This window comes from Aptenodytes patagonicus, chromosome 1, assembly GCF_965638725.1.
Source record: "Aptenodytes patagonicus chromosome 1, bAptPat1.pri.cur, whole genome shotgun sequence".
Classification (NCBI taxonomy): domain Eukaryota; kingdom Metazoa; phylum Chordata; class Aves; order Sphenisciformes; family Spheniscidae; genus Aptenodytes; species Aptenodytes patagonicus.
The window spans coordinates 206,150,970-206,176,490 of NC_134949.1; the positions used below are offsets into that span (position 1 = coordinate 206,150,970).

Genomic DNA, 25,521 nt, shown 5'->3' on the forward strand with positions numbered 1-25,521 from the left:
ACGGGATGCCATCCAGAGGGACCTGGACAAGCTCGAGAAGTGGGCCCATGTGAATTCCTAGAACACCTTCATAAATCAGACTTTTGTCAAATATCTGGCTGGGCACCTGGTTCATGCAGTCAAGGTTAAATACATTCCCAGATTTGTGATTAGCTTGGCAGAGTCTTCTGTGGTTTTTGCCCTGCTCACTCCCCATGTGGCATATAGTCATAAACTCAGGTTTAGCTGGGAATTTTCTTTGTTTATCAAACTTCCTGCTATTCTAGGAACCTATGGCAATTATGGAGTTGCTGGTCAGTGATTATACTAGTCTATGGGATCTAAGAGGGATAATTGCTGCTCTTTCTATTGCTGGTGGGGCCTTGGAAGGGGTAGGCACAAACAACAATATTTCGTCCGAAAAACCCAATGACTACAAAATTTGCCCCATTTTTCATCTGTTAAATATTTTTATCCTTGTACATATATTTGTCGTGTTTCATCAGAAAGGAACAATGCCTACTGTGCCAAATGCATTAAAATCATCACTCTCTAGTAAAAGAATCACTTTTGTACAGCTACTATCAATCTGTCCTCTATATAAAAATCAACAAAAGTGCAGCATTTTTATTAATGCTAATATTAATAGCATTAATAATATAGTATTCATAGTATTAATACTATCAATATTATAAATAGTATTAAAGTGTTGGCATTTTTGAAAGCTTTTAGTTTACTTTAATCTTAAAATTGTATGTGATAAAGCATGAAAGCTCATGTAATGTATCACAGTATAAATGCAAAGCCATATACTTTGCTGATGGCACTGATTTATATCTGCTGATGGCCTGGACTACTCATTTCAGTTGAATTTGCTACACAGAAACTGTCTAGACAATAAACATATTAAGGACATATCTACTTTACTTCCAGCATTTCTAGCTTGCTGGCACATTATTATATTACACTGTATCAGGTCCATCTCAAACTTCTGCAGAACAGCTATCTCTGAGAAGCAACTCTGTACATTTGTGTGGTACCTGCAGTTGTGTGATGGGCTTGAATTTAATTTAACCTTTGATAGAAATGCATTTTGTACCCAGCTAGTATACTAGTGCATTGACAATTTGTACTTAAGAGGTGTCTGTCTTCTCAAAATTTTGATGCCTGGATGCTGTTTTTTACAAGGTTTAGCTGCTTCCTCTGGACTGTGCACCAGTCCTTTTTATATTCGTAGTGTGGTCTAGGCTCATTCAGACCTACTGCTGCTATTGCATGGAGTAGGATTTTAATTATGAGAATTAAACCTGTCATATGCTCCTGCCTAATAAATCCAGGAGAAAGCAGAATTTAGTGAAACAGTGGAGCCATTCTGTATTTATAATGGTATACAGGAGATTACAAATTAGCCCTGAGATGACCCCATACTACTTGAGATCAGAGATTAGACCTTGGGCATATTTGGTTTCCAGCTTGTTGTGCCTCTCTTGGCACTCATTTGTCAGGCTTCAGTTTTGCCAGCTATCCTTGCTTTTTCCCTTTTAAAGGGATGTTTCTCTCACACTAACAGGTTTAGAAGAATGCAAGTTTTTAGTTTGTGTCACAAGGTGCATCTCCCTGCATTTGCTGGTAAAACCATTATTGGTAAAAACAAAATGATGTCATATGCATGAGATACAAGTTGTACATTTTCATTCAATTTACAATTTACTAAGAAAGCATTTTGGGGGGAGAGTGAAATGTCCCAAAACAAAAAAAGTGCTTTTCCCCCATCCCGTTTACACATGGACTGTTTGTATCTGTGATACTGAAAGGAGCCATGATTAGCGTGAGGTGATTGTGCCACGGCGTATCCTTGAGCCTTGAAGACAAATGCTAGGGACAGCCAAGGTTACCCATGAATGCAGCAGATGGATGGGGTACCTTTGGCTGTGCACATCCCACTAGTGACCCAGCCATGCTGCAGCTCTGGTCAGCTCAGCTTGCTCTCGTGCTATGCTGCTCACAACTGCTCTCCTACTTGACGACATATACCTCCTGTTGTTGTGGTCTTGTTTATTCCAACAGAAGTCAGCATAAGCAATAATGGTTTTGTGATAAAATTGTGCTTTTAAACTGTATAAAACATAAATAGAGGATTAGCTACTGCTGTGCTTTGCTCACAAATTTTCTCCTCTAAACTTTGGATTGTGTTCAGTAATTCTGATGGTTCTTGCATGCTTCCCATGCTGCTGGATGGAGTATTAATAGTTTTGATTTAATTGTTATTGTTGAGGAAAGAAACTCAGTGTATGTGTAGTTTAGACTGTATGTAGTAGAATGTGAAGTTTAGACTGATCCCAATATTAAAAGGATTGATGAAGAGTGAACAGATAAATAGTCAGATAACCACCAATAGTTTTCACACCAGAAATTTCTGGAACAGTATTAATATATATGTATCTACCTGATTTGCAGGCAAAATTAGGTATTTGCATAGCTATGCCTGTGGCTTCATACCTACAACTAATCACAGGCATCCACAAAACTGAAGATTGTTTTACAGATTGACTACTAAACCTCTTCCACCAAAATTCAACTAAAGACGGACATAAAATCCTCCAGCAAAGGTGTTTCCTTTTAAAAACTAATAAATCCCACAGTAGAAAATTGGCATAAGCAATGGTTGTAACTGTTTTTTTCCCAGGAAAGATTTATGCTTATGTCTATACTAACAAATTCAGTGACAGAATGTTCTCGGATGCTGCAGCTCAATATCATATAAAGCTATAAGGTAACCTGTATGACCACCTCAGGCACTGAAGAAGTGTAAGGTCAGGAAGTTAGTGTGCCAGGGTCAGTCTGTATCTGGTATCTGACAGCCAAGTTAGCTCTCTTTCTTACCGTGGGAGACAATATAGAGATGACCGTGTCAAAATCTTTCTAGGATTGTAATGTGATCTGGTAGCAAACTGACAACACCGTTTGGTCACATCCATGCCGGCAAGACCAAGCTCCTTCGAGGACTATCAGAATGATTTGCCAGTGTAGAGATGTTACTTCATGCTGTGATATAACTTGCTCTTCTGCTAAGCAAACTATTTATTGAATTAATAACTTTTAGGCTGCTTTCAGGTACTTTGGACTTATCCATTTTCTGGACAAGGTGTCATTGTCAAAAATCCTAGAAGATATTTTCATTTTCCTAGGGTGTGTTAATACCAAGAGCAAGTAACATATAAATTCTTTTGAAACAAGGGGCTTTTCAGTGTCCTGGGAGAAATACAGCAATTACTGACTTACTAAGATAATGGATTTAGAGTCTTGTCAGCATGCAAGTCATGCACAGTCCTATGTGCGAAATCATGCACAAAATTGCAATGACTTAAAAAGCTTCCCCACAGCAACATAGTAAAGGACAATCTTTGAAAGGCCAAACCTAGAAATAGAATGCAGTCTGAGAAAGTGTGTCACTCACTAATTACGGAGAGGCTGTGTCTTAAAGTCATAATTAGCTTTCTATTATAAACCTATTTTTTCTTTTTCCTTCCCCAAGACAATTGAAGCTGCTCAAATAACTTTAAACATTTTTCATGTGTGATTTTACTAATGATCTTTTAGGGGAAACAGTATAAGCTGGCCTGGTCTTCCAACTATGGCTGCACCACGGAGTGCCAGGACACCCTTGAGCCTGGCTTTCCACTGCAGCCAAAACACCTTTCCTTGGTGCTCTCCTCCCAACTGCAACCCATTACACAGCAGGGCTGCAGCGGTTTTACTCTCTGTGGAATCATTCATACCTGGGCAAATGAGGCTGGATTTGCATGGCTGTTTGCTTAAGTCTGTATTACTTCAGTATGACTTAAGTGTGGAACTTTTCTTTGGATTACATACTAGATATACATCTCAGCATCTGTAGAAAGAAAAATTTATATTGAAGCCATTTAGTAACACATTATACTAAGTTAAATTCTCCATGATGCTTTTCATGGTAAACATACATTCAGAATTCATCTTCAGTCTATACACTTTGATATTTCATTTACTAACTGAGTAGGTAAATTCCTAAGTATTAAAAAAAATAATATTCAAGCCACAAATTCTACCCTCCTTTCTTTCATACCATTTGTATTTCAATGTCATACTTACCTAGTAAACTAATACACCTTTTGCAATTTAGCCACAGTTGTTTCCCTTTCTGGGTCAGGAAAGAATGTCTCTGCGTTGCTGTTTGAAGAGGGACATATGCAACTGCACATTATGAAAAGACTTGCCAACACTCTCAGAGGCTCAGAGAAGGATTTACATTTGCACAGATGCAGAACAATAATGGAATACCACTGTTGTCCTCCCAGCTTTCTCAAACATATCTTCCTTGGCTAATAACTTAACATGTATATTGAATGAAACATTTTCTGCTGCTTGACAGCACATGCCTTGCCTCACTTATACACTGGTGCTACAAAAATTCTGTGTGTCAGCTTGAAGGAAATAGTTCCCAAAGGTATGTGCAGCATAGGGTAGACGTTGACCTATATAGCTGGGAGTGGGGATTAGCTGGGAAGCCTTTGAATCCTCCCTATGGAAAGTCATTGCAAACTAGTTAATCTCTGCCCCTAGCTGCAAGCCATTTGAATAGAAGGGCAAAATCCTTCTCCATAAATGTTCTGCCCAGCCTGTTATTTTCTTTGATGGCATAATTTTATGTCAAGGCTGTAATATATATCCTAGAGCCTTTTTTTTTAAGCAGATACTGATGCAAAGGAAGAAACTGAAAACTTGCCCATTTATTCAGTATACTTAGAGCTACATGTGTTCGTTATTGTACTGATTGTATGATATTGTACTGGAGGAGAAGCAGGAAACCTCACTGCTCTTTTTCAGTTCTCCATGTGCTTACAAGTACTGTAATGCATAAGGCAGTTTATAATTAGTATCATGACTCACTTAATACTGGTAACTGCAACTATGCCCTCAGAGGAAATGACTTTTCCATACTCTTCAGTTCAATTTTGTTTTGTATTAACGGCCCACCCCTTTTTTCTTGTGTCTCTTCTTCCAGAATTCCTGAGCTGATGTTAAGAAGTGTCTTCTAGCAGGTGTGAGGGAGAAGCAAGTCAGACTTTGGCCCTCACAAATACTCTTCCAACTGTGCCTGCTTCCAGAAAAAAGGAAGACAAAGCAGAAACAGCAGCTTCCAGAATTGCACTCCTTCTCCAGAAGATAAATATAAATCAATTGCACAAGAACATAACCTGAATTCAGTTTAAGAAACTAAACAAGACCTCCTTGCTTTCTGAGACCTGCCCTATTAAGTCTGTTCCTGATTATAAGAGAATGAACTTCTGTGAACAATTAAGCAAGTGGCTTTAAAAGAAAACTGAAGAAGTAGCAGATGGTGAGGCACACAGACATCTTTGGGAGTTCAGGGATGGAGTGAACACTGAGTTCAGTTTCACATGCTTGGGCTTTCTAGTGTCCACTGAAGAGATGATGAGCCACCAAGCAAAGAAGACTAAAAAATAATTTGCTAATTTATAAATCCAATATCTGCTTCATGTTCCTATCGGGAAGGTATCAAAGAAAAAGAGACAATGGAGATCGAGGATAAGAACAGGTAAAAAAAAAAATTAACTCCTGAAAGAATTTTCTGTTAGGCTGACATGTTCTTGCTCAAACCCCCATGGTCAGTAGGTTAAAGACTGAGTCTGAAACTTGCCTATTGTTTGTACAAAATTGCTGCTTTTAAAGGTGAAATTAATTTCTTAAGTTACGAAATCATACATAGGTGCCAGGTTCTGCTGCATTTACTTATGAATTTGTCATGGTTTAACCCCAGCCGGCAACTAAGAACCACACAGCCGCTCAGCTCACTCCCCCCCCCCCCCCCCCGGTGGGATGGGGGAGAGAATCGGAAGGGTAAAAGTGAGAAAACTCGTGGGTTGAGATAAAGACAGTTTAATAGGTAAAGCAAAAGCCGTGCACGCAAGCAAAGCAAAACAGGGAATTCATTCACCACTTCCCATCGGCAGGCAGGTGTTCAGCCATCTCCAGGAAAGCAGGGTTCCGTCACGTGTAATGGTTACTTGGGAAGACAAAACGCCATCACTCCAAATGTCCCCCACTTCCTTCTTCTTCTTCTCCCAACTTTATGTGCCATCATATGGACGGACGTCATATGGTGTGGAATATCCCTTTGGTCAGTTGGGGTCAGCTGTCCCAGCTGTGTCCCCTCCCAACTACTTGTGCACCCCCAGCCTCCTCGCTGGTGGAGTGGTGTGAGAAGCAGAAAAGGCCTTGACTCCGTGTAAGCACTGCTCAGCAATAACAAAAACATCCCTGTATTATCACCACTGTTTCCAGCACAAATCCAAACCATATCCCCATACTAGCTACTGTGAAGAAAATTAACTCTATCCCAGCCAAAACCAGCACGTTCTCCACCCCTTATTCCATGCCATTTACGTCATGCTCAGGTCCCGTACTATCCAATACATTCTTATTACCCACCAGCATCCTTCCCATCCCTTGCTAAATACACAGATATCATTCCCTTAGTCTATGGACCACCCTGTGAAATGTCTGTAAAATGTCCATAAACGTCCACAAAATGTTCATTGAGTTCATTAGTCCGTGACTTTGGGCTCCATCTGTTATGGTGGTCACTCAGGACAGGAGAGGTGGTGTGTTGCATGGAGTTACTGGGCACCAAAGCCAGCTCAGGTCGGGTCACTGCTGCACTTGCACTGCTTCTTGTAAGGCTTGTCCTCCATTGGTTCAGGTGGTTCCTGCTATAGTAATTCCTACAACATGCAACTCAAATCATGGGTTACAACAATTTAAAGGTATTTCCATTACAATCTCCACCCCGGGTCCCTTTGGACCAGACCATCGGGTTTAACATTGCAATGAACTCCTCTCCTTGACCCTGCTCTGGCTTGGACTTGTCCACAGACTGCAGTCCCTTAGGGTTGTACCGGCTCCAAGTAGAGCCTTATCTATGAGCCACAGTCTCTCCAGGGGTACACTTGCTGCGGCATAGACTTATCCACAGCCACAGTCGCTTTGAGGTGCGCCTGTTCCAGCATGGCCTTCTCCATGGACACAATGCCTTCAGAGATATACCTGCTCCAGCATGGTCTTACCCACAGCCACGGTCCCTTCAGAAGTAAACCTGCTCCAACATGGCCTTACCCATGGCTGCAGACCCTCCCAGGGTGTACCTGCTCTGTCGTGGGCTTATCCATGGCCACACACTTTGAGGTGCTCCAGCATGACCTCATGCACAGCCACTGATGCTTCAAGGTGTACCTGCTGCAGCATGGACTTATCCACAACTACAGATGCTTCGAGGTGTACCTTCTCCAGCGTGGACTTATCCTGGGGCCACAATCCCTTCAGAGGTATACCTGCTGCAGCATGGACATAACCACGGCCACAGACACTTCGAGATGTACCTGCTCTGGCATGGGCTTATCCACTGCCACAGATGCTTTGGGGTGTCCTGCTCCCACGTGGACTCATCCACAGGTCACAGTCCCTTTGACTCGAGTTCACACTGGAGTTCCAGCCTGTCCAGTACAGCAGCACAGAAACAGCAGCGATGCCCTGGCCATCTGCCAGCCCAGGCACATAGCCATTGCTGTTATCAAAATGTTCCCAGGCACAGCAGTAAGATGATAAGCAGTACAGCAGTACAGCAAGCAGCAAAAGCAAAAAGCGGCCACTAATGAGCACTAGACTCTAATATACAGTAAGGCAAGCAAGCCCCATGGCAAGCACAGGAGCCTGTCAATTAATAGCTAAACAGCAATAACGGCTATAAATTCGATCTAGCACATTCCAATCAAACCTGTCATTATCTCAAACCCTTCAAGCCCCACGTTGGGCGCCAAAAAGGACTGTTGTGGTTTAACCCCAGCCGGCAACTAAGCACCACGCAGCCGCTCGCTCACTCCCCGCCCCCAGTGGGATGGGGGAGAGAATCGGAAGGGTAAAAGTGAGAAAACTCACGGGTTGAGATAAAGACAGTTTAATAGGTAAAGCAAAAGCCACACACGCAAGCAAAGCAAAACAAGGAATTCATTCACCACTTCCCATCGGCAGGCAGGTGTTCAGCCATCTCCAGGAAAGCAGGGTTCCGTCACGTGTAATGGTTACTTGGGAAGACAAATGCCATAACTCCAAACGTCCCCCCTTTCTTCTTCTTCCCCCAGCTTTATATACTGAGCATGACATCATATGGTGTGGTATATCCCTTTGGTCAGTTTGGGTCAGCTGTCCCAGCTGTGTCCCCTCCCAACTTCTTGTGCACCCCCAGCCTCCTCGCTGGTGGAGTGGTGTGAGAAGCAGAAAAGGCCTTGACTCCGTGTAAGCACTGCTCAGCAATAACAAAAACATCCCTGTATTTTCACCACTGTTTCCAGCGCAAATCCAAACCATATCCCCATACTAGCTACTGTGAGGAAAATTAACTCTATCCCAGCCAAAACCAGCACAGAATTGTCTCTGTGAAATTAATGAGAACTGCTTGAAAAAATTAATCAGTCCTGTGAGTGGATTCATAGTCTAACTTTCAATTTACATGTACAGTCTACATTCACTATAGCATTTTTTGAAAACAAGTGAAAGAGAAAGTTTTCTTCCTGCACTTGCCTAACTTTGAATTGAACATATTGTTTTATGGGGAAGAATGTATAATCTTGCTAACAGCTAAAAAGCAAAGCAAGTTCCTTGTGTGAACAGTGTTTAAACAAATCTTATGAGACAAATGCTTATTTGTATGTTAAGTTGTAATTAGAAGTGTTCTTATTTGCTATCAATGGGCCTGCAGGAAGACGACAGCCTCCACCCTCAGCCTTGCAATCTGCAGAATCCCCGCTGATGTGCAACTCTATAACGTACAGCCTTTGCTTTTTCCTGTGTGTTAAGAAGGTGGGATTTCCATTGTGTTAGAAAGTTGTTGTTAGCAAGAGCTATTGTTTCAGCGTCTGTTCCACCGGCTTCCTGGGTAATTTTGCGAAAATTCATGAAAGTTATGTATTTCTATTGCTAGTTCACTGGGGGATAGAAAATTTGGGGGTTTGAATCTCTCCCTTCTTCTTCTAGATTAGTTAACTAGGCCCTTCTAATGCAATTTTTGTACATCTGGAAATCTCTGAGGTTTAGACATTACACAAGTTATCCCTGCAGCAAGCTCTTCTATAATCCAGTAAGACATGAAGGTGTCTTGTAAAGACCTCATCTGATGGTCAACTTGGTTCGTACCAAGGACTGAAACGGGACCAGAGGTGAAACTACAGAACTGCCAGGGACAAGAGCTAGAAAGTATGGATTGTCCTAGATTGAGCTGTAGGGCCAATATTCAGGCTGGAGACTGTGTATTGGACAGAGGTGGGACTGAATAAATCAGAGTTGTAGCGAGGGAGAGGCAAGCAGACTTGACTTCACACATACTTGACTTTTACATGTGAATGGCTCAATCTGTTCTGCTAAAAGCAGATTTCTTGCAGTGAGCGTTATTCATGCTGCCAACAATTTAAAATACTATATTTCAATATTGACATTCTTGGATACTGTTAAATGATGGGCTTTGTTCCACCAAGATCATAAATGACAAATATCCTGTCATGTCAGTTATGTAGTGATTTTTGCTCATTTGGTTCCATGCAGTTTATGTTTTTTATGCAAGTCTCATCTCAGTTAAATTGAGTTTCCATTAGACTATGTAGTGATATTTCAGAATCCTCATTGGATTTTTTTTTATTTCAGTATCAGTCAATTATAAAAAATTACAGATCTCAAAGATTTTGGTACAGTATTTTACCTGAGCTTCAACTTTAATATTGATATCGTACCTAGCTATTTTTAATGGTAGTCACGTGTCAATTTTCAAATCAGTGTGCAAAATTAGGGCTTTAGATGCCTAACCCTTGTGCCCTTGTGATGTTGCACCAAATTAGTTTGCTTCTCAAATTTTGATGTATGCCCTTCCTCCAGCATGTCTTCAGTCCACTGCAAATAGATGCTTTTTGGGGCAGAGCCAAGCTTTTATGCTTTTTATTCTTTTGTACAGTGTCTATAATAACCAGACTGTGCTCCCAGTTGGAGCTTCATGGAGTTTGTGCAATATATATATAGACAGTAGCTAAAGTACAACCAGTCCAGGTTTTGACTTTGAAGTTTTAGAACTTTTCTCTTCATTATATATATTTGGTACTATTACATTAATTAATGGTAATAGGGGTGCAATTCCCTTAACTTCCCATCCTCATTCCTCTTTCTATCAACACACAGATGCAATACAAATATTATAAAAAGCTTTTCTAGCTAATTAAAAAGAACTTCTTTTCTAGAAAGGCTTCATTGATTACGTTGTAGGTGGGTTTTGCTGCAATGTTAGTTTGTGTTAAGCACATGCTGCCGTTAATCTGGTTACTATGCATCCACAAAAATCTTTGGGTACTGAAGTGCCTTAAACTGGTCCATGACTGGAGGGAGGGAGTGAGTGCACCTCAGCTCTTGCAGTGCTGATGGTCAGGTGGGATACAGTCACACTACAGCTTTTGTTACCACAACCCATCAGCTGCTAATCCAGTCTTTACTGACTGTGAAACCCTTTACTGCTGCAATATTTTTTTTTTTTCAGTGTGGCTACTTCTGTTCAAGATAGGCACAAGCAGGCTAATTGAAAAGAAGTTAACACAGGCTTAGTTAACTTTGCACTTAAGTCATACCCATATTTCAATAGAGATTTTACATAGATTATAATAATAGACATTGTATCTAATCAACTCTTTCCATAAGTATGTGTAAATATGAATACATATGCATAATAAATGAGCATACAGTCTGCTGTACATTTAAAAATCTGCTCTGTAGCCTCTATAGGTGTCCTGTTCCCCATCTCACTTTCCTTAACCTTTGTAGAAAACTCCCTTGACTTCTACATTTCCTGCTTCTCATGTGTCCAAATATATAGAGGTATGCCAAGGGGCATACCGTTTGTGTTCTGTCACACTGACAGAGATGTAAACAACAATGATGGCATTTTCAAAAGCACCCTGCCCCTAACTAGTGAAAGTTTTACCATCCACTTCACTGGAAGCAGTTAGGATGTCTTTATGTCTTATCCTTGCTGAAGCTACAGGCTAGCACACCCGCCATGCTAAAGATATCACAGCTGCCTTGTGCTTTGTGTCTCAGCTTCGTCAAAATGAGCCAAATTAGCTCAAACATTCAAATAGTAAGAATTTGTTAAATTGCGCAATACCATCTGAACCAGGGTAAGGGGCAATATGCAAGAAGTTCCACCAAGAGTGAAATCCAGCCTTCCACCAAGGCTGGAAGTACTTGATATCCTACCCCGTGCTACTTTATGTAGGACAGGACACGGAAACACAGCCTCTGATTCCCAGTGAATGATTCTGCAACTCTTGTGTATGAGCTAGTGTTTGGAGCAGTATTTACTTGCAGCTATTACAGCTGTCTGGACTTGTCACGTAACCCAGGAATCCCTTTCACCACTTCTCTGTGTTTTCCCAGAAGAGGATGCCCTGTGTCATTTCTTCCCCTTTTCCTCCCTTCCTCTCACTAGACCTTACATATGGCTCATGTTTCTTCCTCTGTGTCACCCATCCTTCTGTTGTCTGAAGGATAAATTGTTGCTTGTATTTCTGTATGAGACCCTGTTATGAAGGAGGCAGAACTGATACAGAGCTGGTAAAGAGCTAGCATTATCTGAAAGGATATTATTGGGTATCATCCACTATCTGATGTACAGATACTTGCAGATGTGCTTGAAGTTGTGGCTTTTCATAATTTAAGAAAATTACATGTCTTGTATTTCCTTGTCTCTGACATTCTAATTTTCTCCATATACATAGGGTTCTGTTCACTGATGCCTAGAAAATACTATGAAACTTTGGAGCATTATTAGATGCAGTATTTAGAAGCAATAGGGATGGAGAAATACTTCTTAAAATGTTTAATGCATGTGTAATCTGGGGCTGCTGATCTCATTTTAGTTATTGAGTGGATTTTCCTCACTTATGTTGAAAGATAATAGCTTCATTAAGTACTCTGTAATGAAAATAAGAAAAATGTCTTAAGGTAGTATAGAAAAAAATACCTTTGATAAGCTGATTACCGTGTCCTAAATGGAGGCAAAAAACCTAGGCCTGGATTCATTATGGTATTTAGGAACCTACATTAGGCACTGAAATAAATTTGCAAATTTAGGCTCTGCTTTTTTGATGTTTCAAGGTTAAAGTGGGTGTTCTAAATCTGGCCCTTTTATTGGCACCAAAGGCTGTAAGAAAACACCAGTAATTTAACATATTGCTTATTAAAAAATGTATGCCAACAGCAGTTCTTGCAACACTGTAGTCCCTCCTAACGCAATTCTCTAAAGAGCAATTGAGATGTTTATTTTTATCACTATTTTGGTTTAATCTTTTGCATAATTTGAAACGCCAAGCATTTTGTACTGGTATTTTGTTATTTGTACCATCTGCAATAGAAAACCCTGTGATTCTTAGCAATTCAAATTTGTGGAGTATTGGTTACTGTACTATAGTTAAGAGTAAGGTTAGGTCTTCTTTTCAAGGACTTAATTTAAAGTAATCTTTTCCTAGAGGTAGATCTAAGAGGACATTTTACTTCGGCATTTGAGAAGATTTTGTAATTTTATCATTTGTGCCTTCTTGCTCTGCTCTTTATTTGCAAAGAATAAACTGAAACAAGTTTTATAGGTCTTTTAAGTATTTTCCATTATCATTTGCTTAGTGCCATCAAGGAACTGGCTTGAACATTAAAGGAAATAACTGAGATCAAAATCATTAAATGGAAATAAATGTCTGTTCCTGGCCTCTGTGCCCTTAAATATTTTGTTTTTAGTAGTATTTCAGAAGTATCCTGTTCTTTTGATATTTGACATTTAGAAACACATCAGCTTGCAAAAGGAATAAGATAATGCTTTCCTTCAGTTCTTTAATATTTGACTAAGCCACGATCATGCAGATGTTTTGCTTAGAAGCTGCCTATAATGGTTTCACATGAGGAGTGCAGAGTAGGAGAATTGATTTGAACTCACGGCACCAATCTGTAATAAAATAGTTTCAGCAAATTACTTAAATTGTGTAACAGATTTTAGGGCAAAACTAGACATTTTGTTGAATCAAATGCTTCACAGGCCAGAGGTTTTTTTTGGTCTTTTGTACTAGATAGGACTACAGCCATTTCAGTGATTTCTTTTAAGAAAAAAATTACTTGTTTTCTGTTAATGCAGCTATTCAAATAAAATAGAAACTTTCCAGTAAGGTGTGGCTTTCCAATGAGTAGCACATGTGTCATCAGCAAATGATAGGTTTATTCTCAAACTTCTTGAAAAGGCATTAGTAAGCAAGGATAAAGCAAGCTCCTGACAGCAACTACAGACCAATGTAATCTGTAATCTCTGGCTAATGTGAAATATATACAATGTAATGTTTAAAACATCTGTTAGAAACACTTAAGGAGTTGATTTAAGAATGAAGGTAAGTGCTTACTGTGTCGTAGAAAGTTTTGATTTTATGTTTGGCGTGCACCGTCTCAAATCTAGATGTAGTTGTTGAGTCACCGCTACTTGCCTGCCAGCACTGCAGAATGTTATTTGCTGCACTGGAAGCTATTGTACTGCAGTGGGTTTCCTCTTGCATTAGTGACCTAATCATGTTTGTTTCTTATCACACCACATACTCCTTTTGCAGACTCCATTCCATCTTTCTAAGCACAGTGATAAGGATCCATCTCTTTCTGCTCCTGCACACTTGTTTTAAATTATTGGAAATATGAGGTCATTCCGCAACACAGAATTTTCTGTTTTCAAGGAAATGTCACTATGAAAATGGCTTTCATTTCATTTTATAAAAATACTTTAATGTTGCAGAGACTCCATTTTTTTTTATTGCATGTACCTTCTTGTAAGGGTTATATGACCTCATTCTGAACCAAACAGAACTTTGTTTATAGCTACAGGTGAATTTTCCATATGTATTTTTAAAACTAAATGCTGTTCTGCTTGGAAAAGTGGTTATAAAAATGTTATCATAGGAATTTTTATATGTAGTATTTAAAAATTCTAAAATCAGTCCCAATCATTTTAGATTTAAAAGATTTTTTTTTTCTAACTGCCATGGCTACAAAATTCCCACCTGGTCAGGTCAAATGGATATTTTTACAGTCATGTACAATCATTAATAGTAGTTCTGCATAACAAATATGTATGTGATACTTTAACTTCACTAGGATTACACAGCTTCCACAGTTCTGTTTACCAAAGGGATAAGCACGATTAAAAATAAAAAAAGGTTGCATTTTTTTTGTTGCGAAAATCTGCAAACTGGAACATGTACTTCTTTTCGGTCAGACAGTATAATTTCTATATAGTCACTTTTTCAGGATATTTTAAATTAGATATCAGGAAAAAAAATATTTACAAATGTCACTGTCATAAGTTGTAAAAAAGACAAAGTTTGATAATGGATACCAGGATAGGTATAAATCACTTTGTAATAAAAAGGAGATTTATATTCTACATTCCTTGCCAGATGTTGCTGATAGAAATCAGCATTATAATTAATGCTGTAGGAGTGGCTTTAAATTCCAATTAAGTTTCTGCAAATAGGTTTCTACTGAAACTGTACTTGGAATACTTCTACTCTTTTCTTTTTTTGTAGAGTTTGAGAAAAGCTCATTTTTCCCCATTCTTTGGATCTGGTATCAGAATCAGTGTTCATTTTTCCTTGTCATTGTTACTTAAATCAGCGCCTTCTCTTGTTAGGAGCCTACGCCATAAAATCAGTAATTTGAAATTTTGGCATCACTGAAATCAGTGGGAGTTTTGCTTATCATCATCAATAGCAACATCTATCCAATAAACAAACAGGGAAGGTGCCCTCGGGAAGGGGCCAGAACTCTAAGGGTAAGTGGCATAGCACAGCTCATGTCTAAAAAACTCAACAGTCTCTGGCCCTAAAACCAAATGTCCTTGTCCTTTCTGCCTGTGGGAAGTTGTCCTTCATTTATGAACTGTGCCTGACCATCATCCTGAAGATTGGTGATGGCTATGGGTCAAATTTGTGCCAAGAAGCATGCCAACAGTTAAACAGTGTGGATGATCAATGGGCTGCGCTGGAACACATGCCCTAGCCATCTATAAATACAAATCTACTAAAAGGATGAACATCTTGCTTCTATCTGGATGGACAGAAAAAAGAACCCAAAGGCAGAAATTATGAAAAGGGAAAAACATAGTAGAAAATACATGATAATGGAGAGGCAAATGAAAGGTGTCCCACAGTAAATAGAAATGGGGGGAAAAGTGTCCTGCCAGGATGAAAAACAGTCTCCCCTGTAACAAGAGGATCAGATTTATGAGGGGAACAGGTATGGCTAATTTCAAGGAGCTCAGGACTCCCACTTTTTTGCCCAGAACTTTGCACCATTCTAGTTCTGTATCACTGGTTCTTCCCAACTCCTCCCCCTCTACTGCAGAGTTCACATACTAGGGAGAATCTGTGGTACCTAGAGTTTTTTTTCTCCAGTACTAATGCTGAAGCATCACAGGACATAATTTGGGAGTGTTGTCTTGTCATGTGAAGTGACATGGGTTGGGGAACTTCAGCCAGTTATCGACAGCAGGATTGTCTGTGCCCCTGAATAAGCCCCACCATTTGAGATGTTCATCATAGAGAGGTGGCTGTTCGTTGAGATAGCTCTGTTTTTCTCCTGGGTCCCATTCAAACAATTGTGGATGCTTCATAAAATGCTAAGTCAATCCTGTGATCCCAGCTGGAGAAGAAGAATTAGATTTTGCCAATGTGGCTTGGTGGTTCAACTGGTCTGGAGACTGTTTAGTAGCTGATATGGATAGGACTGCATCAGGTTTCACTCCTTCCATCTTGTCCAGTCATCCACATTTGTGCCCCCTCATGCCACACCCTTCTGTAGGTAGTATATTCCCTTGGTATCAAGACATAAAAAGATAAATGTAGGAGATTGGAAGGCAGCCTTCTCATTCCTTTGGACATACGAAAAATTCCATGATGACAGAAACTGTGAAGGGAGCAAAACAAAATGGAAAATCGAAAAGATGAAAAGACAGAAAAATGAACAAAGACCTAAACTAAAAGTAAAAGGTTAGATTATTTCAACTTAAACAAGATTAGTTTTTTCTAAATAGTTTTTATAGTTATTTATAGTCTGAAATCAGGATCAGACCCACAAAGTTTCTAACTTTTTTTTTATGTAATCCTGTAGTATTCGATATACAAATATTGCTGATGAATGAAATAAGATGTTGCAGCACTGGCAGAGCTCTGTCTATCTAGATACTGTGTGCTGGATCCTGATCCACCTGACCTTTGTGGTTTTTAAGCTTCCTTCCATTTTATCAGGCTTATCTTTTCTTAGCTTGATACATTTTCTGGAAACAGGTTCAATCTGTCTTTTCCCCCTTTCATAGAAACTCTGCTATCTGTTGCTGCCAAGTAGCAGTTTTAATTCCCTGTCACTGAGTAAAGTCATTAATGTTTTAGTTTATAGTCGAGGACTGGAATTGAGGATCTGTTGGAATGAAATGGAATTGCTGGCTGGAGATCTCTAGTCCATCTTCGTGCTCAAAGCAGGAGGATCACCAATACTGGATCAGGTCAGTCATGGCTAAGCCTTGGTCAGATCAGTCTGGCTAAGCTTTGAAAATACCCCAATACGAAGAGTGCCTCTTAACAAACCATGCCAGTACTGCACTACTCTCCTAGCGACAGTTTTTTCCTACTGTCCAGCGTGAACTTCCCAAGCTGCAGTTTGTTGCCACTGCCCCTTGTTACAGTCTTGCATACTAAGAAAAGTTCAGTTCCATCCCCTTTGTTAACTGCCCTTCAGGTAGTTGCGGGATGTTACTATATTGCACTTTAGTCTCCTCTTCATCAGACTAAACAAGCCCAGCTCGCCCATCTTCTCTTCTAGGTCACGTGCTTTGGGCCGGACTGTGTTAGTAGTCCTCTGCTGGATGAGAAAGCCCAAAACATCACATTCTGGACACAATATCCAAAATCCAGCCTCATCAGCACTGAGCAGAGACTCACTTCCCCTGATCTGCTGGTCATCCTCCCTGTAGAGAGAGCATGCTGTTGCCTCGTATTCAGCCTAGTATCCCTCAACTCCTTTGAAGTAGGGCTGCTATTTAGCCCGTCACTTTCCAGGCTATACTGATGCACAGTCCATGGCTGCAGGTGCAGAACTTTGCACACAATGAACCTTGAGGGGTTTCTGTTGGCTCCCTTCACAAGTTTCTCAAGGTCCCCTTAGCTCATTGGGATCACACTAGCTTCACAGGAGCTTGAAGATTGATTTGCCCAAAGAGCCTGCCAGTTTAATTGACTGATGAGAACCACAGGGATGATTGAGCTGCACTGTCCTTTATTGCATAAAAAACTATTCCAACTCATTATTGATAATCTTATTGCTAATGTTATGGTTATATGCAAACAACATCTAACCTAGTAATTAGAACAATATACACGTTCATATAAACACACACCAAGTTGGCTCACTCATACACTAACTGAGCCACTGCTGCAGTACTGCCACCTTACTAACTACCAGCAGCTCAACATGGCTATACCAGAGAAGCCATGCTCCCATGTGCCACCCAGCTGGTGACTGAGGGAGGGTACCCACACTGATGATGGGGGGCAACCGTCACTGATCTATGGGTGGTACCACCAACCTGGACCAGCATTCACATGTGAGGCTTCTCTGCCTCAGGCATGCAGCAAAGGCAGGGTCCTCCTCTTCTCTCTAATCAGCAGCTAGGTCCCCAAATGGGATCTATTCTGAGGTTTCAGAACAGCTTTCCCAAGCTTGATTTGTCACAGCTTTTGCTTATATTGGGGATCTCTCAGATAGGCATCACATCGGTCACCCAATCAGATATTACCTGATTCATCTTGCCATGATATCCAATCATCATAAATCTTTAGCAGACCATACCTTTCTATTGTTAATTTTGACAAATCACCTTCAAGGACAATTAATTTACTTTTTTATTTTACCAGTCACCTTACAGCACAACAGTTACATAATTTCTGTAGCAATCATATTAAAGGCTGTCTCTGATAGACTTCAGGCATTAAGAGAAAGCTCTTAGTGCTTGTACACAAGTGCCTTCTGCAAATTTGCTTCGAGTACTTTGCTGTCATCTAGGTCACCAATGAAGATGTTGAACAGCATCAGGCCTACCCAACATATGTGCTTAGAGTACTCTGTTTTTTGCCAGCTCAGTGTTGAACTACTTAATGCAACTTCTTGATCTCAGTGGTCCAATAAGCTTTCAACCCACCTAACTTCCAGCCCATACTTCCTCACCTTCTGAATATAATGCTCTAGGAGAAAGTGTCAAAAGCCATACAAAAAGTCAAGGTGTGTTTCATCCAGTAGTTTTCATTCATCTACTTACTTGGTCATCTCAGTATAGAAGGCTGATTAAACCCTTGTCAATTTATGTTTACTTTTCCTGATTACCTTTTTGTCCTTCAAGTATTTGGAAGTGGATTCCAAGTGGATGTTCTCCATGCTATCTCTTGGGACCAAGGTGAGATCTACTGGCCTTTAATTCCTTTCAGCCTCCGTTTAGTCTTTCATGATGATGGGCCGTTTTTTCTAGCCATGAAACTCTCCTGATCATTGTGCTTGATGGTAGATTTCCTAGATGGCCTTGTGGTCATGTTGGCCTGCATTTTGAACACCCTCAGGGGAATCCCATCTGGTCATATAGACCTGAATACATACAACTTCTCTATGTAGCTCCTAATTGTTGCTCAGTTCTCATCCTTGGCTGCTCCTCCGCTTTTCAAAATGTGCCAGAGTGGGAGCAGGCCTTGCCTTTGAACACCAATGCATTGAGTACTTCAATATTTTCCATATTGATGGTCATTAGGTTGTTTCGTCCATCAGCATCCATCTCGCAATTTTACAGAACTTCCTTTTGCAACTAGCCTATCAGAAATCACGAAGCTTTTGTAGAGGCTGGGTTAAAACAATCGCAACCACTATGTCCTTTGCTTCTGACTAAACCTTGGGAGATGGGAGTAAGTTTTTCCTGCCTATTTTCAGGGGAGAGAGCACTTTCCGTTAAGTCTTGAATGGCACGAGGACTTACCATATGCCCTGTGAGATAAAGTAGAAGATCAATACCAACAAATATTCATGATCAATCAAGTGACTAACAAAGAGCAGAAAAATGAGGTTTCTTTCTGTGTTCTGAATCCTTGAGAAACACGAGGTTTATCAGCCGTAACTTTGTGTGCTCCATGTGGTGGTGCCTGAATGCTGGGAATTACGTGAAACGCCAGTGTGCTTCCCTGCCGGCCTGCCCTGCTGAAGGAGGAATTTGCATGTGGTAACGTCTCTGGATCTCAGCGCTAGTCACGGCTCAGGCAGCCTCATGTCATACATGGACCGCTAACCAGGCGAGGCTACGTTCTTCCCCTCGCCGGAGGCGACCGGGCTCGCTCACCCGAAGGCCTTGGCAGGCAGCGGGAGCGACGAGCCCCACAAACCGGGCACAGGGCCGCGGGAAGCCTCCCCCAGCTCCGCGGAGCCGGGAAACCCCGTCTGCGGGGCCTCTCTGCACGGAGGCAGAGCTGGGGGTGGCAGACGAGACGAGACGCCACCCGCCGCGGGGGACCCGCTGAGGGGCCGGGCCGGGCGCACCTCCACCCCCGCAGCCGCCGCCACTGCTTTTAGGGTGGCTTCTTCACCCACTCCCTTCTCCCCTCCTTTCTCCTCCCCTCCTTCCTCTTCCTCCGCGGCGCAGACCTCAGGGCGAGCCCCTCCCGTTCGCCGCCGTGCGCAGCCCCACCCCTTCCCCGTGTGGGGAGCGGCGGCTGCTAACGGTCCTTTGTGTGCAGCGGCGGGCATGTGAGTGGCGGCGGGACGGGACGGGAGGGGGGGGAGGTCGCGGGCGTACGGCGCTGCGGGAGCGGCTCCGCTCGCAGGCCCGGCGGCTCCTTTCCCCCCGCGGGGGGGGGGGGGGGCAGCCGCCTGCCCATCCCTGTACTCTCGCGGGCTCCGGCGCCCGTCCCGGGCCTCTGGGGGTGCCCGAGAGGGAGGGTGGGTGGGCGCCGGGGCAGGGTGCTGCGTGCCTCTCTTCAGTTGGTGTCTGTCGTGTTGTCGCAGGCTGGCCCGGGTGACCGTCCTCCATGACTGCCTGGGCTGCAGGACCTTCGAGCTGCCGCCTTCTGCCGCTGTGGGGGACGTGAAGGCGCGGATTGACGCGGAAGCCGGCTTCCCCCCCGCCGAGCAGCGGCTGTGGCACCGCGGGAGAGAGGTGAGGGGGCGCGGCAGGGCGGGTGGCGGGGGCACCTCCGGTCTCTGGTGGCCTTTCACACCGCCGTGGTACTAGAAGTCCCCACGCAGCTGCTTTTTGCATCTTGCCAGGTCTTCTGGTGCACGGGCAGCACAGTGCGTGTGTCCTTAGGTGAGGGTCTCTCATGGGAAGCAAGGAGGTCGTTTGAACAAGCAGCTAACCCTCATACTTCTCTTGATGGTGCCAGCTTTTATGATTCAAGTTTTTATGTCTTTTTCTGACATAATCCGTGTGCTCTATCGTTATTTCTTTGGGGGGGAGCAGAAGAGTCACCTGAGAGTGCTGATGTATTTGTTTTGGCTTCCTTTGGATCTTTAATTGATTTTCCACCTGCTCACCAGCTTCAGCAGCAGAGCTGACATCGCCATGACAGGAAGCACTTACAAGTTAAAAATTGAGGTCTGGGTACAGGAGGGAGAGTGAATGACCTTGTTCTGTTGAAGGCATAGGCCTGGGGTCACCGTTTCAGTACTGCTTGGCATGCTTCTAGCCACGCTCTTGGGAAATGGAACCTGGAGATATTGGTGGGATGGGATGAGTAGAGGCAAGAAGGGGAGAGAGAGGAGGTTGGAAATTAGAGTTAAATAGGGCAAGGGGACTTGCAAATATATAAAGGAGAAGAGAAGGCTCCAGGGAGACCTTATTGCGGCCTTTCAATATATAAAGGGGGCTTATAAGAAAGATGCAGAGAGACTTTATACCAAGGCCTGTAGAGACAGGACAAGGGGCAATGGTTTTAAACTGAAAGAGGGTCGGTTCAGATTGGACATAAGGAGAAATATTTTACTATGAGGGTAGTAGACTGGAACAGGCTGCCCAGAGAAGTTGCGGATGCCCCATCATTGGAAGTGTTCAAGGTCAGGTTGGATGGAGCTTTGAGCGACCTGATCTAGTGAAAGATGTCCCTGCCCGTGGCTGTGGTGTTGGACTAGGTGATCTGTAAAGGTCCCTTCCAACCCAAACCATTCTGTGATGCTAGGAAAGAACTAGATGTTAGTAGTTGTATTGCTCAGGAAGCTTTTAAGAACCTACATGGGGAACACAAGTAATCTTTGAGTGCTTGGGTTTGAAACAAACTGGCCATGTAGTTTATCTTTTATTTTCTTGCCTGGTTTTGTGTGTCCTTTATTTTGTTCTCTTCAGGCCTTCCTGTTTTGGGAGGAAGGAGATCTGTATATCACTTTCTAAAATGCATCTGGAAGCGAAAATCTGAGCAGCACTCTGTCTGGCACAGAAAACTATGTTTTGGAAGGGAACAGTCAGTAAGCAGACTGTAATAGCTATTCTGATTTTTTTTTTTAAATATTAAACTAAAATACATACGTGAATAATTGTACTGTAGCAATTTTGAAAATCCTTTATAAACTTTTGAACTCCTGTTTACTGGGATCAAATTATTTTTTAATTTACTGAGGTAGTAGAATATTTGTCGGTAAATCTTTTTTTCCGTTAAAGCTGCTATGTGCAATTTAGAGATGTTAAGTAAAATCCAGTATCTCTTTCTTTCATAGTTCCTTACAGTGTTAAACTATTAACTTGGATCTGTTCATTCTCTAAGTTTCTGCTGGTGTTTTGCTACAAAAATCCTACCTGAGAAAATTCAGTTATTCTGTCCTTTTAATAGTTGGTGATGGGTTACAGCATTCTGTGGATTCTTTTTTATTTTAGTGAGTCCTGAGTGGGTCGTATACCCCATTTAAGCTATTTTACATCTTGAGATAAGATCATCTCAAGTATAAAATTTCTGTAGGAACTTACAATAAATGCACTGTTGTTTCAAGTAATATTTAAAACTGGTTTAAGTAAAAAGGAGTATAATTTTTTTCTTATTAATGTTTTTAAATTATGACTGCATACTGTGGACTAGGACTGTCTTTTGCTTATTAAATATAGTTAGATTATAAGCATCTACGTCTGTGTAGGCACCAACTTCTTTCTAGTGATTTGGTTTTACCCATTGAAGTGAGGAGGTAGTCTTGAACTTTGCTATAAACTGAGACTAATATAATAATATAATTTCACATAATAAACTTTTAATATAGTTTACTATAAACGGAAAGCAATTTGAATTGGTTAAGTTTCTAATTAGCACAGCGCAAATTCTAATTCTACATTTGTTATCGTGTTATGCAGGATAACCTCACGTCATATATGACTATTTTAGCATCACATTGTATATGACTGGGGCACACATATAATACGAAACTAGAACTGCAGCAAAACCATTATGTGCTATGATTACTAAATAGTTTTCCCAATGGCTGCTCAGGAATTTGTTGCTTAGTTTGCCCCAGTTTCTCCGTGATGTTCCCGGTGAGTCTGTAAGTGTGCATGTAGAGGTAACGGGGAGATGAGGCTGTCGAATTCTTCAGGGGTGTTTCCGTGACACACTTTTCTCTCTACACATTCTGTATTACTAGCTGCTTTGAGCTGATACTGCTTAGTTTAAAACTCCTGTGAAGTTGCATACCCTTATGTACTTTTTGGAGTACATAGACCATGTACTTCCTGTATATATTTATTTTCTTTATGGGCATGCACCTTAGAACAATAACTGCTTTAGTTCTATGCTTCCAGAAGTCCCCAGAACATGGAACTTCTCAAATGTAAAAATGGGAGGCCATGGCTTGCTCTTAGTATCCTTCTCTAGGCATTTTTCCCACCTGATTTGTTTGCAGCCATTTTTTTGGTCCTGTTACTAACAAACTGATACTTCATCTGAGGAGTATCATTAGGCAAAGGAGGCCATCCTAGACCTCAGGGACTGAAAGTGCTGCTCAAACTGAATAATGGATGTTTCAGAGTATTTGTATACTTTTAGATAAAACCAGACTTCATAGAATAAATATGTAGGAAATGAAGCTACAGTAAATATTTGTACTGCAGAATGTTCTGATCAAGATCTGTCTTATTTTTTTATTTCAGTTATCTGATGGTATCAAGATTGTGGATCTTCAGAAGTCTCAAAATCAAGTTTTTCTGAAGCTTCAGTCAAAAGGGTTGAAAGGAGGAGGTATGAAAAATACTTGTCTCTGTTTATAAATGGGACGGTCAAAGCATTTTCTGATGGAATCTGGAGTTAATTAAAATTATTCTCTTCTTTAAATGGGAAGCAATTATTTTTCTTAAGTCCTAGGTATCCCTTCACTTGTTCTCTTGATTCTGCTCCAGAAAAACTAAACTTCTCTTTTTAAGTGCCTTGGTGTTTAATTTTTTCTTTGTAATTTCATGTGTAGAAATTAGAATATTGCTGTCCTTTGGAATCAATAAAACTTGCCTTGCAGTAGCGTTAATAGCTGCCTTGTCTCATAAAATAAGCTGAATACTCGTAAGCAATTCAGATACTGAAAGGGTATCTTCTCAGTAACCGCTGTGTAGAGAACTATACCATGGGTAAAAAGCTTTTGATTTCTTCTGATTTTTTTCGTTTGTTTTTTCTTTTGATTCTGTATGTTTAGTTATATTTTTATTACAAAAATTGCAGGTATATCTGTTTGTATGGTATCTTGAATTAGATTATGATACCTGAATATCTTCAGAAATGCTCTGAAATCTGTTGATTATGTTACTTGGTTGCTAGCATTAATATTCTTTTAACAATAACATTATTATAAGGGAATGAAATAAATGCTAATGGGGTGGTAGGATGAAGAAGGAAACCCTTCTTTTCATGCAGATATTTTATTTGGTGTCACAAAATGTTGTATTTCTTAGTTTATGTAAGCCATGAGTGTACTGGATTATGGTTTTCTTGTGACAGAGGGAAGTGAAGCATTTGTATATTAGCCAGTTCATGTTCACATTCTCTAGAACCTGCAATGGTTAAAAAACACCTATGAAAATGAATCCCATGGTTCTATGGCATCAAATATTTTTCTTTCTCTCATTCTTGAGAGAGATAATGCTTGCTCTGATAATTTTTTGCTCTATGTAGGCTGTGATAGACTAAATAAAAAGAGTTTTTCTTCTTTTCTGAGCTGTTTTTTTGCCATGCAAGTATATGGAGAAGATAGTGTAGTAGCCCTAAGAAATCTTTCATGGGAAAGAAAAACTGTTGCTGTTTTTTGTGCCTAGGAATGGAATATTTGGCTGTGAGATTCTCTTAGAGATACCACTTTCAGCAGTCCATGTCTAGATAAAGCACTTAACTTTTTCTGGCCCACAACTCCGATGTAAGTCAATCTAAAAGATCTGAAGGCTTTAGTACCAGTCTTTTGTGTTCATTCTGGAGTCTTTCAGTTCTGAGATTTTTCCTTACAGCAGATGAATCAAGGAAGGCCCTGAATTTCTAACTTCAGGAAGTGCATGGTCAGTAGGGCCAAGCACATTGGTTGCTGAAGTACTCTGAATATCACCCATGTCACCTCTGTGTTCATTCATCACTGGTGTCTATCAAATAATGCATAATCTTTTCATATGATCACAGAATAATTCATGTTGGAAGGGACATGAGGAGGTCTCTACTCCAACCTTCTGCTCAAAGCAGGGTCATCTCTGAGGTCAGACCAAGTCAAGTTTGGAAAGCCTCCAAGGATGGAGACTGCATAGGCTCTCTGGGCTCCTGTTCCAATGCTTGACTGACCTTATTGTGGAAAAAGTTTCTCCTTCAGATTTGTGGAACCAGTTTTGTGTTAAATATGACCAGCTGTAATACGCAAAAAAAAATCAGTTCAGTCTTTGACAGGATGCAGTAAGTCATGATCTCAAGATAGAGTAATTTTTGTGACTGACATAGAGCAGCTCTACTCTTAGATGTAAAGAGTTAGAATAACGTCTATCTTCAGTCTTATCACTTAGAAGTTACTTGTCTGTTTTTGTGGTTCCCATAGTGAAATGTGTTGTTTAAACACTTCTGCCTGCTAAGTTAGACTTAGAGAAGATTGTTTTCTTGATTTTTTTTTTTTTTTTTTTTTAAGAGAATTTCTCCTAAGAAACGAAACACCCAAACTTTCCTACTGTTGATCAGTTCACCTTATTTTGGAAGTTTGCATATTGCATGTTGACTTTCATATACTTATGTGTACTGGAAAAGTAATAACAAAAGTTTATAAAATATTTTCCACACTTTCAGCTGTGAGTTGTGATTTCTTGGGGTTTTTTTCATTGATGCTATTAAGTTACCTTAAATACAGCAATACAAAAATCTCCTAAAG

At 41.0% G+C, this 25,521-nt stretch overlaps 1 protein-coding gene across 5 annotated transcripts in view; it reads left to right on the top strand.

Annotated features, from left to right (window-relative positions):
* SACS (sacsin molecular chaperone) overlaps window positions 1-25,521 on the top strand; it is a 75,900-nt gene that overhangs the window by 16,618 nt on the left and 33,761 nt on the right. For 2 of the 5 annotated variants that reach the window (XM_076328093.1, XM_076328094.1), the window contains exons 2-5: window positions 5,021-5,575; window positions 16,536-16,648; window positions 20,179-20,329; window positions 23,294-23,381. In XM_076328093.1, the coding sequence (XP_076184208.1) occupies window positions 16,572-16,648; window positions 20,179-20,329; window positions 23,294-23,381 (316 nt within the window). In that variant the 5' untranslated portion in view covers window positions 5,021-5,575; window positions 16,536-16,571. Of the gene's footprint in view, window positions 1-5,020; window positions 5,576-16,535; window positions 16,649-19,874; window positions 19,921-20,178; window positions 20,330-23,293; window positions 23,382-25,521 lie in introns of those variants that run through there. The other 3 variants (XM_076328096.1, XM_076328097.1, XM_076328095.1) reach the window with 2 other exon arrangements.